At 38.4% G+C, this 15,158-nt stretch overlaps 1 protein-coding gene across 7 annotated transcripts in view; it reads right to left on the minus strand.

Annotated features, from left to right (window-relative positions):
- cadpsb (Ca2+-dependent activator protein for secretion b) overlaps positions 1-15,158 on the minus strand; it is a 66,459-nt gene that overhangs the window by 48,995 nt on the left and 2,306 nt on the right. For all 7 annotated transcript variants that reach the window (XM_080891516.1, XM_080891515.1, XM_080891514.1 and 4 more), the window contains exons 2-3: positions 2,087-2,200; positions 563-895 (exon numbers count right to left, since the gene is read on the minus strand). In XM_080891516.1, the coding sequence (XP_080747642.1) occupies positions 563-895; positions 2,087-2,200 (447 nt within the window). The remainder of the gene's footprint in view (positions 1-562; positions 896-2,086; positions 2,201-15,158) is intronic.

The raw sequence follows: 15,158 nt of genomic DNA on the forward strand, positions 1-15,158 counted from the left end.
CAATCACAATATATCTCCACTACAATGGAGCATTGCTTGTCTGGTATCAAGGGATATATGTCAAGGAGACTAATTTGCTTTTATAATATCCCCATTTAACACTAGCACTAACAGTTCCATATGGGACAAATATTTATAACTCTAAATGCACCTACAGTCATAAATGTGCCACTGTTATTATTAATAATCTATGAACAAATTATCCGGTTCACACCCTGCAAAAAGGCAACTAGCCTGTGGTATTATAAGGATAAAGTGTGTTGTTGTTGTTGTGTTCTAACCACAGCACAGACAGGAGAACCGAGAAGTTGTGGCGTATAGTTGCAAAGGGGGAAAAAAAGGTGAAGAAATAAACTTGCAGCGTTAAAGTAAACACAAAGGAGGGATCTAATAAACCACAGTAACAGTTTGCACTGTGCATAATGTTAAACAGTTAGTCTAATTAAGGAATTAGAAGTCGATGGACCATGCTCAGAGGTTGGCATGTCCCAACTTGGGACAGAATTTGCATGTATTTGAGTCAAGGAGCAAAGCCATGTGTCACACAGGTGTGATGCCTTACCTGGCAGGCTTGATAAAGCAGCTGGTGCTCAAATTTTTTGATGCCGAGGATATTCTGAAACATCTCGTACAGTTGGTCCTTGCTGAGGATCAGCTCGGAAGCCGCGCTGGCAGTCATGCGTTGCTGCGCCTTCCGCGGATCCTCATCGCCACGGTAGATGGTGTCAAACTTGGCCATCCAGGAGCTGAGCACCGTCTCTTTGCTCAGACCGTCGATCTCCGGAAGGCTGCGCACGCGCTTCTCGATGTGCCTCTTGAACACTTCCCTGAAATCGTTGGCTGAGAAGCCACCACTCTGGACCATCTTTGCCACACGGTCACTCTTAAGAAATACCTACATTGTGAAAGACCAGTGTCAATAGTTGCAGCTGAATAGGAAATGGATTTAAAAAAAAAATGTTGATCAGTAATTATATGGCAGCTCTGCTGTCACTCTTGGCTTCAAACAGCAAATATCTGTCTTCAACAGCAAAACAAAACCATTAAACTGAATAATAACTTTGGAGTGAAAAATCAGAGCATGTATGCATTTGCTGTGACTCAAGACAGGCATTCTGTGTGCAGCTAATGACAGCCTAACAGGGAGACATCCAGACAAGGCAATATTGTCACTGTGAAGCAATTATCAAAGATGACTGCTTTGTTATTTTGACAGTCAAATTTTGTTCTTAGCATTCATTATGACTCAAAGCAGTGACTACTGTGCTGAAACACCAGAGTGCAGCAGTAAATTACTCGTGACATTTTATTTTTGAAATTCATATGTCCTTATTTTATGAAAATGTGTTTACCATAAATTTTTCTATGACACCAATGATGGCTGAATGACCATATAAGACATCTTGTACCCTACATATGAGTGCAAGAGGGATGCACACTTTCAGGTTTTCAATATTTAATTCTGAACACTTGTTGTGTATTTCACATTAATATTAAATATCACAAAATAAATGAGATTCCTGTTCAGCTGTCACGCCTGTGTCAGTTATCTCCTAATTAACTTCTGCAAAAAGAGTAATTGTGTGTGCGCTTCCTGAGGGTTCCAGTCTCACATTAACGTTTTTCATAATGGCTTGTTTTTCCATCACTAATTTAACACATCCCCCTATATGTAATTCCTTTTGTCCTGTAAGCATTGTAGTAATGACTTTTTCATCTGCAGATTGAATAGTGAGCTTGGAAAAGATGGCTGTGTCAACCACATGCTCTGACTCATAATCTGTGCAGTGAAAAGCTTCAGCCACCATTTTACCACTCAGAATTCAGGCATTTTGACATGGAACAGCAAGAGCGCTGTGCAGTGCTTTTCTGACTTTTTAGATTGAAAGCTACACATTTTAGAGAGAATAATGCGGAATATCCTGCACACACAACAAAAAGCGCTTTTCTTTACAAGAGTGAAAATGTGAACATTTAGAATCATACGAAATGCAGCATATTTGGAAGCATTAAGCACCTGAGCTTGAATGAAAAGGTTATTACTGTGATTGTGCTGCTATGGCTACGTAGGGTAGGTTGTTAGTACCTCAGAGTAACTCTGCACAGCGTTGATGAATGCCTCATCAGCCACAATTTGTGTGTCTCCATTGAGGAAGGCCTGGAAGCGATCCTTGGTCTGCTGAAGCTGCTGCTTGGTAATCTGTGGAAGCAAGAACAAACAAAGATTGTGTCATGAGAAAAAAATGTTTAAACCAAATAATAAAGCCAGTTTTTCATTGTTTACCTCGGTCAGATTCACACAAATCACGGAACAAGCATCGAGCATGCTTCTCGCCATTTTCACCAAATATCTCCTCTTATTCAAATTCATTTCATTTAACTGTATCTCATTCTGTGACTCATTCCTTCAGTCGTAGCCCACAGAATATAAGTGCAAGTGGATTTATGATGTTACACTGAGTGTTTGCTAGCTCCAGCTTTGCATCTACATCCTAAACCCACATTACCTCTAGTGCCTCTGAACAACAGCCAATCATACTCCTTTTTTACCATCACTTATAGATGAAATGCGTTGCCTAATGGCTTCCCCACTTGAAACCTAAACAGTGGAAATCTGCCAAACTAAATAAATCACACACAGCTAAAAAGGTGTGCAATGGTTGCATATTAAACCCCTACAAAACTACTGACTATATTTGTCTCAGCAATCTCTCGAATTTTGCTGATTAGCAGCTAGCAAAGCACGCTAAATTGCAAAACTACAGTCAATATAAAATTGTTTAACATCATCATGTTGACCTATGTAGCATTACAGAATGGCTCACTATAGATTATAAACTTGTTATAACATGTTATAACATCAGTTAAATAAAATTATTCTGAGCTAAAGTACATAACATGGCGTGCTTGTTATCTGTGAACTTCCTGAGATACATCTGTGCACATGAGTAAGATTTTCTCCATCACTTCCTTTTGTTCCAGTTTCGATCTTCATTACAGTCTTGATGTCCATGTATTGATTTCACACATGGTTACTGACTCAGTAATCTAAAGGTCAAGACTGACAGTCTCCCTCTGATAAGTGCCTTCAATCTTACAGTTCAACCTGTTATTATACGGGACCTGCTGGTAATGTGTGTGTCTGCCTGCGTTCAGCAGCACATTGCAAGTGACAGACTTTGGTGTAGGAGTGAGGTGGAAAAGCACCACATATCGTGTGCCTGTGAGGCAATTTCAACACCATCTGTGTGTCCATCATATTACCCCAACCCCGTTTGATAGTGCTCAGAAAGTAATAGCCTCTAAGAATTCACTATTAGAGCCAAGTGCCAGAGTTAGAAAGCTTTAACGTATTCAGGTCAAAATACAAACACCCAGCCAGTCGATACTATCACCAGAGGTTAAAAATGAGATGACCTGTCCAGTAAAAATAATATGGACTGAAACTGGAGGTATCACAAATCATTTCACCAAGACATCTCTTTTACTTTAGGCGATTGTTGTGGTACAGAGGATCTCAGGATGATACATCCACTTAACGTCCAAACAAGTTCCACTTACAACATAAAACGGCACATCTACATCGGGGATCGATACTGCCCCTCTGCTTCAGGTTTCAGATTAATTCATGTTTCCCACAGCTAGATGTGAGATTAAAGAAAAATCTAGGCAATTCCTGCTGTGTTTTAATAAACCATGGCGTTTAAGGAACATCCTAAGGCAAGAGATGTTAATATTAACACGAGTATGCAAACTGCTCTGGTCTATGGGGATACACGGGAGCTGGGGTTGACACACTTGTCCATAGTCAGATATTATCCATATCTGAAAGTGAGGTTGAGGATAAAAACATCTGTTTTCACTTGTATAATAAACTGAGTTACTTTAATTTCGAAGATTTAATTCCCTTTATATTTCCTCCCAATAACACATTTCTTATACATTTCAGAAATACCTGCAGAGAAGTCTGACCTCAGTGTCCTGGTTGGCTTTTTTGTGTAGAGTTTGAATTTTCTTCCTGTATCTGGTATAAATCCATATCGGGTTTATACCAGGTTTATACCGGTTATAGCTTCCTCCCACTGTCTAAAGACATGCACGTTAAGTTCCCTGGTGATTCTAAACTGGCTCTAGTTTTCTTTTTATCTGTGTTGGTCCTGTGATAGACTAGTAACCTGTCTAGGTTGTACCCTACCTCTCCTCCTATTACAGGTAGCCTAGAAGCACAATTAAGAAAGTGAATGGATGGATGGAAATTTCCTAAGCAGCTTTCTGTGTAATAAAACTCTAAACAGGAGTGTGGCTCTTCAGACTGAAGTCGCATGCTCAGTAATGATGTACAATGTTTTTCAAAAACAGGCAAAGAAAGCAATGTGAATAATATGTCAAACAGAAAGGAAAATGCATCCTGAGAGATGCTTTTTACTGCTGAGCTTTCAAAAGAGGCAAAAAACAAAGATGAATCAGGCTGACTGAAATGTTTTAGCAAAGCTAACACTTGTAATACTAGCTCTGAGGTCATTCATAGTGTAGCTTGCATAAATAGAGCCAAGCACTGATATATACTCTTTATACTGCAGACTTTGTGCACAACACAAAGTCTGTGTTGTGTAGACCAGAACAGATTTGTGACCATTATGACTGGATATTAATGAGCGTTTGTAATTACAGCTGAAACAATTAGTCAAGGTATCAACTGGCAGAAAATGAATCAGGCAGCTCTTTCAATAATTAATCTGTTCTTTCAGTAATTAAAATGAAATACAGAAAACCTCACTGTTTCTGTCCTCAATAACATGATATGAATGTGAGATATTTCTTTTCAAATATAACATTTAAAAAGGTACCGGAGTAAAAATGACAAAAAGATGGGATATTGTGATTGGAACAGTGGGAGAGCACATTTGTGTTTTACTTGAAGATTTTACCTTGAAAGGTCAAAGCTAATAGTTCTTCCACTGACAGTTTCTTCGGGCTGATCTGAGATCATGTGACAACATAATAAGCTACTAACTCCATTCAAGTTTGCATATGTGGGGAGAAAGCTGAATCACAGCTTGACTACTGGAAGTATTTGGAGTTTTTTGTGCTTTCATTTATTCCCTCATTGGAGAACCGTGCTGTGTTAATGGATGAAAGAAAATGCCTGCATTTTCATCAGTATTGCCAGACTCCCAAGACATACTTTGCTGCTTTGGTCATATTGATTCTTCTCTGTGGCTCTTATCAAGATTGCAGTGTTACCCAGTGATTCATTCGCTGGCAATGAAGTGGGCATTGGTATTAATCACCGTTCACATATCAATAGAGGAGCCATGCACATGTACAGCAGCTTCATTGCAGTTTAAACTGAGAGTAAATATTTCACTTCGGCCATGTGGATGATAGTTAGGTTGCATAAAACTTCAATAAATTCAGTATTTCAACTTTGTATGACCAAAAGCAGATTTACGTCACAAGATAGGGCACTGGCCACGATGAAGGATTAGCGCTGATAAATTCCCTAATTCCCTGCTAATTTTTCTAGGGAATATTCTTTGTTACTGTGTGCTAGAAAGTCCGTCTACTTTAACTTTGCATAATTTCAGTTTGTATCTAAATGCCCACTGAGTCTCTAACAGAGATTCGCGGTACTAAGTTCCCTCAGGCGCATGTCTTGTAAAACATCAGTGACCTTTAGTCATTCTTCAGTGAGCTTATGGAGTAATTTTCTGTTCTTCTGTTGGTATGTTTCTATTTTGCCACAGTCTGAGTCGGGGTCTCTGCATTTGCTGTGAAATAACTCTTTGTTTTTGTTATTTGGAATTAGGACGTTAATTTTTCATTTGTACACTGTTTTGGTTTTGTACATCATGATGGGGTCAAAGCCTTTACAAGGAAAATGGTAAAAATGCGCTCTGATTTACTGCATCAGAAATACAGTATATCAAATAATGCAAGGGTTGTGCTATACTAATGATCTTGAAAGTCAATATTCGGTATGGCTTACTTTATTCTTCAACACAGCCTGAACCCTCTTAGAGAAGCTTTCTTGTCATTCTTTTAACGAGTCCTTATGAATAGTTCTCCCGGTCACTCAAAGCTCTTTTTTGGGGGAATTTGGCTCCCCTTTGCTCTCTGTCAAGATGATTCCACACTGCTTCAATAATGTTGAGGCTCTGCGGAGGCCGATCCTTGATTGGTTGTGATCCATTGTTTCTGTTGCTGTTGATGTTTTTTATCCAGCTATGCTTGTATTGCAATGCCATTGTGTTTGTTGCTAATCAGATGCTCTCCAATGGCATTACATGATGGACCAAATTCTGAGGGTGCCTTTCTGTGTTCGTAAATTTACTTTTGGCTTCTCTCAGAGCGCATGCTTGTTTTAGCAGATTTATGCTGGATGCTGTTCCTGACGCAGTCCCCAAGGCATTTTGAGTCAGCGTAAACCACTACACTATGGAACCACACTTTTCTGTATTTATATTTTTGACCAGATCCAGATCTGCAGAACCACTGACTTAAAGTCATGACAGAGCCTCCACCGTGTTTTAAGGATGACTGTAGACGGTCACTGTTATACCTCCTCCAAATGTGTTAATAATGATTTAAGCCAAAAAAACTGGATTCATCAGTCCATCAGCCCACTGATTTCCAGTCCAGTCCATTTTTTTCATAGTTTCCCTTCCTGTGGCTGTCAAGAACAGCTGTCCTTCCACTGAGACCATTTCTGATGAGGCTCCAGTGAACAGTAGATGTCTCAGCTAAAGACCCAGATGCATTTCTCAGGTCCTATGTCAGGTCTTTGCTGGATTTTCCTTTCTTTTGTTGAAAGACACAACTTTTAGAAAGTGTGCCTCTGCTGTACATAACTTTTTCATCTTTTGTCTACCAGTTTTCCATTTTCCTTAAACTTTTAAGGATACTGTGCATGATGCTGGGATACGACAATTTTTCAGCTAATCACTCTTTGGGACTGACCTTGTTGTTGTTGTAAAACTATTGAACTGTGTTATCTTTGGCATTTTCCATAGATTCAACTCAGGAAATCAGAGCAAATTATATGTTTTTGTGACAGGTTGCTAGAAACTAAGTGCTAAGTTGTTGTATTTCAGTTGTCTGTTATGCGTAGACACAATACTGGTTCTTCCTTTGAGTTTGGTGCTTTTGTTATGTTTGAATAATTCATAGCTCAGAGTGAAACGGCTTATCAAACAAACAAAAGTTCTCTAAAACTGATAAATAAATAAGAGAAAAGCTGTCAAAAAGATCTTCAGAAAATCTGGAAAAATCTTGCTCAAAACCACTTTCAAAAATTGCAATAAAAACAGATTAAAAAACCCAGTCTTTCTGTTTTTGATTCTTCGTGTACATTGGTTTTATCTTAAAAACTGTGATCAACATGCATTCTAATCAGGACATTTTACATTTAGAAAACTGAACATCTAATGGTAGCAAATGACCTCAACTGTAGTTGCCATTTTTGCACGATATTTAAAATTGAAAAAAAAAAAAGTACCTGTACTACTCTAAATGTATGAGATCTAATCTTAAACCATCAAAGGGAAGTGTAAATTAATTTAAGGTTTTATAAATATGTGCAAAACTAAAACAATGGACATTGTTGAGATTAAATGTTGTATCCGAGATCCTGAATGTAATCTGAAGTACAGTAAGTTGGATAACACCTGATTCACAGTAAATTTTCAGTACACAGTACATTATGATTGGATTCATATAGATATTTGTATCTCTTTGACTGAATCAACATGTCATCAGCTTGTGATGTATACTGTATCCACTGTCTGCGGTGGAGTAATTAGCTAATTGAATGTGGTGCACTGTACTGTAGCTTGTGTAGTTTAGCACGATAAGGACTTTGCTTTGCTGACTCACACTTGAGCTCCTTAAAGTTATATAATGTCAGGGGAGGGGGAAGTTAAATTAGGCTGCTTTCCCAAATTAAATGGCAGCAAAATAAATGAACAGTTTTCTGTGTTGGGCAGAAGTAAAACAGATGTGTAATCGATTCATTAAAACGAAATAAAATATTTAAAAAGAAAACATACAATTACACATCTGTATATCAATAGAGATAAAAAAAAATGTAAACTTTACATTTGTGAAATCTAATGTAAAAATTGGAGAAAGGGTGTTATATAAACTCAGTTCTATTGTTTGCCGCTGTTTGCCCTGTCTCAATGCTTGGTTTTTAGCAAATATGTTATCAGTGGCTGCTATCACCAGACAAGGTTATTCATGTTGTAGATGACACCACCAGCCCACATCTGAGTAAACAGCAAACAAGGGTACAGGAGCAAGTACTGTATGACAGCTGCACAAAATCTACCAACAGCAGGCTTCATCAAACACAAAACACCAACACTGCGTAGCGACTATGGTCACAAAACTACAATTATACAAAGACACATCCACAAGCTATTATCCTGGAACCAGACATGCACTCGTAGATTTGTTCTGAAGTCACATGCACACACAGCATTGTGTGAGTAAATACCACTCCGCTGGGTTAGCAAACAGCCAGGTGCAGACTCCACAGACAGAGCCTGACACACAGCAAACAGGGATAAAACAAGAGGCTCCGGTTCTGTATAACTAGCCTTCACGGTGTTGTCATATTCGGGAGCTGTGGAGCTGCTGATATATTCAGAAAAACACTGTTTTCACAACCAGCAAAGCCCCTTCTAGTAAGTGTCATCCATTACCACACACCACCATCTCACAGGCAGCAGTCTGTTCTGCTGGTTCTTCATTTTGCTCATTCGCTTGATGAAAATAATCGCTTAGCAGAAGCGAACGTAAAACCACATGAATATGAACACTCACAAATTAAGAACACCAAACTCAAATTCTCTTTGACAGATTTTGATGAAATTCATCTGTTGACCTGTAATTAAATGCACATGTGTTGTACTCCTCGATCACTTTAGAAATGTGTGGTAATGTACGTACGAAATATGATAAACAAGAGCCACAGATTCTGTTGAATTTTGGAGAAACGAATGACGGAGGCCTGAACTAAATCTATAGTTAAATTGGAAACTGGAAGAAAGTGACTTTGGAGCATGCTCCCAGAACTTAAAATACACAAACACAAATATGTTAACACAAATAGGCAATTAAGCAAAGATTTGATATTGTTTTTTCTTTGTTTTTGTCACGGTCCTGGGTCGGTGACCCAGTGTTTTGAGTTTCTTGTGTCTCTGAGTTTTTGTATTATGATCGTAGTTCTCTTTCTTGCCCCAGTTTATTCTTTAGTCTAGTGTCTTAGTTTGGCTTTCTTGTATTCTCTTTAGTTTTCTGAGTATTTAGTTAGCCGCTGTTATTGTTCTCTGTGTTTCTTAGTTGCTCTGTCTCCCCTAGTCAAGTCTGCGTCTATGTTACATTTCCTGTTTTACTTTGAAGGTCTGTGTCCTACATGAATGTATTGAGTTTCGCTTCCCTTGGGTCTTGTTATGTCCGATTTCTCCCAGCTGTGCTCCCCTTCTGTGTCTCATTCCCCTCATTATTTCCCAGTGTATTTAAGACCTGCGTTTCCCTGTGTCAGTGTTGCGATCTCCCTCATTCATGGCTGTGTGTTTCTCTGTGTAATATGTTATAGTTTCCAGTTTAGTCTGTATAGTTTTTCTCTCCAGCAATAAAGCTGTGTTTTGAGTTCATTCCTGCCTCTGTGAGCTTGCGTTTGGGTCCTCATCCTGCCTGCACACAGCCGCAACCATGACAGTTTTGTATTAAAGGGCTACACACTGCAGTACCACTGCATTACTTTATACCGTAGAGCACACGAAGCTGACTGTGAATCAGTAACTCCATTCCTGGTGCATTACTCTCATTAAGAGTCTGCAACCACCCTCCCATCACAAATCACTTACTGTCTTCCTTTGTAATTTCTCCGACTTTCTCTCTTCGTTCCCTCCTTTTAGCTTTCAAAGGTGATTATCTCACAAGAGTCTTGTTTGATGTTCAATAAGGTTTGTTTTGTGGGTTTTCACCAATAGAAAGCGGCACGAGATGTGTTGAAAAAAAAGATCACACAGACTGAATTAATCAGGCTTTTGAAAAACTTTTGTAGAATTAGTGATAGGAAAGATCAACGCGCATCCAATATTTATTGGCTGGGAAGGCTTAACAGTCTTCACCAATAAAAGGTTGTAGACTCAGCGTTAATCCATGTCCTGAGAGATGTTTTAACAGTTTCTCACTATGTTTAAGTCTGTTTTTTATGTTGTCTTACTGCTTGATGACACCCCCTGTGTTACTTTACATCAATATCACAGAAGAATGCCTCTGAAAGAGTATAAAGTTTGAGCTTCGTTAAGGAGGGAACCATTAAAGCACTGGTTGCATGAACATGTGACAATAAACTCAGAGTATCTACCTGACATACCGCCTCATGCCTGCTCCAGGCTGCTGTTTGTGCTCTTTGTGCCTCAGTGGAGAGTGGGAAAGAGAGACTCATAGGAGAGGTGCAGTAATGGCCCTGCTATAGCTCTTCTGTCTTTAATGTGGAAAATCACCACTAGTAATCTCTCTCTCAGTATCTCTCCTTGTTGTCCTTTTTACTCATACCTGTGTAATTTTCCCTTTGAAGCAATGTTACACAGGGTTCAGCATAACAGCACACATTTGCACCAACAAACTCTTGAGCCCTAAATAACCACCAACAGCCGCCTGAGTTCTCTTAGGGGACTCAACAATGATCAGAAAGTGTGATGACATGCAGCCGCACATAGTATCCATCAAAAGACTCACAAAAGTTCTCTTAGAGTGATTATAACTTCCATAACGCATAATCAGAGTCCCATAATTATGAGACAACTGTCTTGTAATTATGTCACAATTACAGTATAAGAAAAAAGTATGCGATTATAGCCAGAAATAGGAAGATGTTACAATAGCTGATTTAGTTTCGATTTGCTTTCCTTTACATGACACACTTATAGGCGTGACTAGGCAATGCACATGTCATTATGAATAGCCCTTTAACCTTGCACGTTTTCAAGGTTAAAGGAGTGTTTTGTCAAACGTGCAGACCTGTTTTGATCTCGCTCTAGCAGGCTACCAATCTCAGAATGAATTCTCCATCTCTGCAAAGTTTGACAGGCATTATAAATGCTGCAACTGCTGCAGTGTAAATGTCAACATTTGGCACAAAGTACAAATGGATCCCTGCTGTTTTCTTCCACTACACTTCCAATAAAATGGTCTTTGCTTACAGGAAGCATGTTGATCAGGGCTCAGACAGTTTGTTGATTAATCACATAGTCAACTGATGTAACAGCAAATGGGAACATTTCAGCATTTCGTTGATCATTAATCAATTTTCAAACAAAAATGTAAACAAAAATAACTTCAAAGTCAAATTTTCTGACTGATAAAAAGTGAGCTTGTGCCTGTTGTTGTGAACTTACATGAGAATACATTGAATAAATACAGCTTTGCCCTGCTTTTTGCTTATTATAGACCAAAATGATTAAATACATAAAACTAAAGCAGTAGCAGTTTTAATTATGGTAAGCTCAGTAAAAAAAAAAACTTGTATACCAGTAAAAATGATAAATGAAATGCCGCTTTAGAATTGCTAATGTTTGGTCTTCTCTCAATAAGCCGACCCTTATTTTTGCACTAGTTTTTTCCAGTGAGGCGAATGTGCAATACTGGGAGCAGGAATGAAAACTTATGCAGCAATTAAACAATCCTGCTTAATTTGTCTCCATGCATGAATGCAGTGTTGGGACACAGCAGCTATTCTCAGCCAGACAAATCTTGCCTCACATCACACTGATGGTTAACATTCGTTGGCACAAATGTATCTGTTGCTTTGAAAGGCCAACAAGAATTCATAGCCCGGGTGAGGACACACGAGACTATAATTAACAAGCACATCCTGTATTTTGAGAGCCATTGAAGGAGATAAAATACTACGTGGGATATTGCTTTTAAGCCAGATCACGCTCACGTCTTCCCACCTATGTGGAATAATCCCTCACATGATGCCATCCATACCAGCTTTAAACTCCCATGCATTTACATGCCAGGACTCTGTGCTCTAACACTTGCATTTTGGTAGCCTGTTTTTTGAGCACATGGCACATGTCATGTGAGCATCACACCAAAATGTTGGATTATTACTAGAGCACATATTATTCAATTTGATCCCTATTTCTTGCCTTCAAAGTACAGCGCTGTTAGGAAAAGACATTGTTAGTATTCTGACAAATAAGATCTAAGCTTCCCTCCTTCGTTATGTCCCCATAGAGAGGATGTTTAATTTGAGAAGCTGTGATAATTTACACGTGGCTGCACAGATCGTGGGTGAGGGGGTATTTCGCCTGCTGCTTTTCAGCTGTCACCCCTTCTGAATTCACTTGCTTATCCGCACCGTCAATAAACACCTTTATTCTCCTATACTAGCGGTGCTAAAACATCCTACCAAGACTGCTGCTTAATGGGAGAGAACAATTTTTCCTATTATCAGCTCTCAAGCGCTGACTGACATGTTTTATTTTCAGCTCAATGCTTGACTTTGCCATTGACAGCGAAGCTTCTTTTATTGTCGAAGGATGTCTTTTTTTAATTTCAAGCAGAACACCATTCAGCGATCTTACATAATAATGCAAATGATTTCAGTGCCATACTTCAGCTCTCCATTTAGTGCCACTGTGTTTTGCACATATGACTGAATGTCTTATGAATATATTGAGGTTTGTCAGTTCACTCTGAGTTGTTTATATCTACATATTCACCATTCAGATAATCTGGTGTCTTTTGGTAGAAATAGAAGGCAATAGGGGCAATATACATGCCACTGAGTAAAGAGATGAATGCACACTACACAGTGCAGTTTTTAAAACCGTGCAGTAGTCACTTGAATCGTGAATATTACAATAATTATCCAATAAACAAATGTAGCAGCTGTCAATAGCAATGATAAACATTGAATGTCTATGCAAACACCCTGACCGCTACCAGTGTTATTGTTTCGATATTGATAATCTCCTGTCTTTTGCCAAAGTTAGAGTAAACTAAAAACTGAAAGTCAGTGTGATTAAGTGGATTTAGTTAACAAAAATAAAACATTACCATACTTTAAAGAAACAAATAGCAGCTGAAATTGTATATAATTTGTATTTACACAGCTAACAGCAGCTGCTATTAATACAGGAACGTCTGCATGGCAGTAAATCAACTGCTTTCACAAAGTGTTTGCGTTGTTATACCAATTCTTAACATATTCAGTCTGGCCCCTAAACAAATGAAAGATTAAACCTCAGAAATGATAACAATCGAAACGAAAATGAAACACTGAGAAATATAAACTGAAAGGGGCAAAATTGATGCTTTTGTTCAAAAGCACCAATGAAAAAAATTAGATGTTCATTTAGACAGATCTGCAATCTGTGAGCCAAGTGCAACGTTACAATCATCTTTTTCACTCATTGAAAAGTTGTTCACAGTGGAACTCCCACAGTTCTCTGCAAACACCTGTGTGGCAAACATCGGTTTGCACTTCAGTCTAATTCAAATTCACATCACAAACCCTGCTGTACAATTCACAGCCCCTCTCCCTCACAGTATAAATGGCATACTGTATAGTATTAAAATGCTGAGCCAGAAGGAACTCTATTAAGTGAACCTGCTGGCAGATGAACTGATTAGGTCAGATTATCTTCAAGGGAATCACACTTTGTAATTCTGACATGGACAGTTACTCACTTTGGAAAATCAACATAAACTGCGATCTATAAAAGCAAATGGTCTTGGTTTGATTAATCAGACTGCAAACATTTTATTCTCCTTGGCTACATTTTTGAATCAAAGCAGAATTTCATTCCTGCTTGTTTCTTGTGCTTTGAGCTGTACACATCAACAAGTTAAGCTCTCATTGACACATTTGGTAGGTGTTCCTTTAACAAACATTTAGTGGCAGTCCAATTAAATACCAAACACTTGTTACATAATATTTACATTTTCTGAATAAAGTCAAACTGACCAACCAAACAAGCTGACAACCATCAGATCAACATTGCTAGCCATTAAAAACAGTCATATTTTTCTAAACCTATACATTTCTTTTTGCATTATACTTTGAAAACAAAATGCAAAATTGTGATTTTACTGTATTGCCAACATGTCTTTAGAATAGAATAGAATAGAATAGAATAGAATAGAATAGAATAATCCTTTAATTGTCCCACAAGGGGAAATTTGGTATTTTGTATTTTATTTATTTAACTCCTCTGTGTGTGCAGTTTATTCCCATTGAATGAAAGAGGTTTTTGCCCTCTGGGACCATCACAATGATGCTAAAATTTCATAAATTGTACCAACGCAATCTGTCTGTAACCTCAATACTCAACACATTCGCTGTGTGGGTCACAAGATACTTAGCCTTTTAAGCAAACACATGTGTTACCACTCAGTCATGCACATACACCCAAGCTAGCAGTGAGCAGGAACAAACTGCTGTTTTTTTAAGACGTTGTTCAGACTGTACTGTAAGATTTACTTTTTATACCCTGAAAAAGAGTCACCTTCCTGTTCCTGCCCTGTTGGCTTATCTTCCACAAGGTTATGGCAACATATTTCAAGAAGCAGCAGTGGAGCTTGCACAGTCTACAGCCTGGCCTGTTTCTCTGTGATAGCCCATCACTGCTGTTTGTGTGCCAGAGCTTCTAATAACGGATTATCATGGAGCTGCTCCACATGTTTTGCTGAGGCCTTTAAGTCTTTTCATTACAGAAATTGCTTCATCATTTTTCTGTGACTAATCTATAATAGCTAAAATTGTAATAGGGCACATATTAGATTGTGCTGCCAACACTGTGAGGAATTACCTTAATAAATTATGTCTATGGACATCTGAGGAGCCCACATTCACATGAGGTTCATGGCTAAGATGAATCCATAGAAATGTAATTAGACAAATGTTAAATATTCTTTTTGTGTGATAAATTATTTCTCCATATCCACCCAAGACAGAAATATAATTAAAAGACAGTGAACTGATGACTACTGTCTAACTCCATGATGTTATAAATGCACACAACTGCCTCAAAATAATCAACGTAGATGTTGGTGCTCACCATTTTGTTAACAGTTCTGTGTTATAAGCCATGCTCATCAAGTGATTGGATTGAACCAATTCACTGTGCCTA

Source organism: Rhamphochromis sp. 'chilingali' (genome assembly GCF_963969265.1).
Source record: "Rhamphochromis sp. 'chilingali' genome assembly, chromosome: 9".
Classification (NCBI taxonomy): domain Eukaryota; kingdom Metazoa; phylum Chordata; class Actinopteri; order Cichliformes; family Cichlidae; genus Rhamphochromis; species Rhamphochromis sp. 'chilingali'.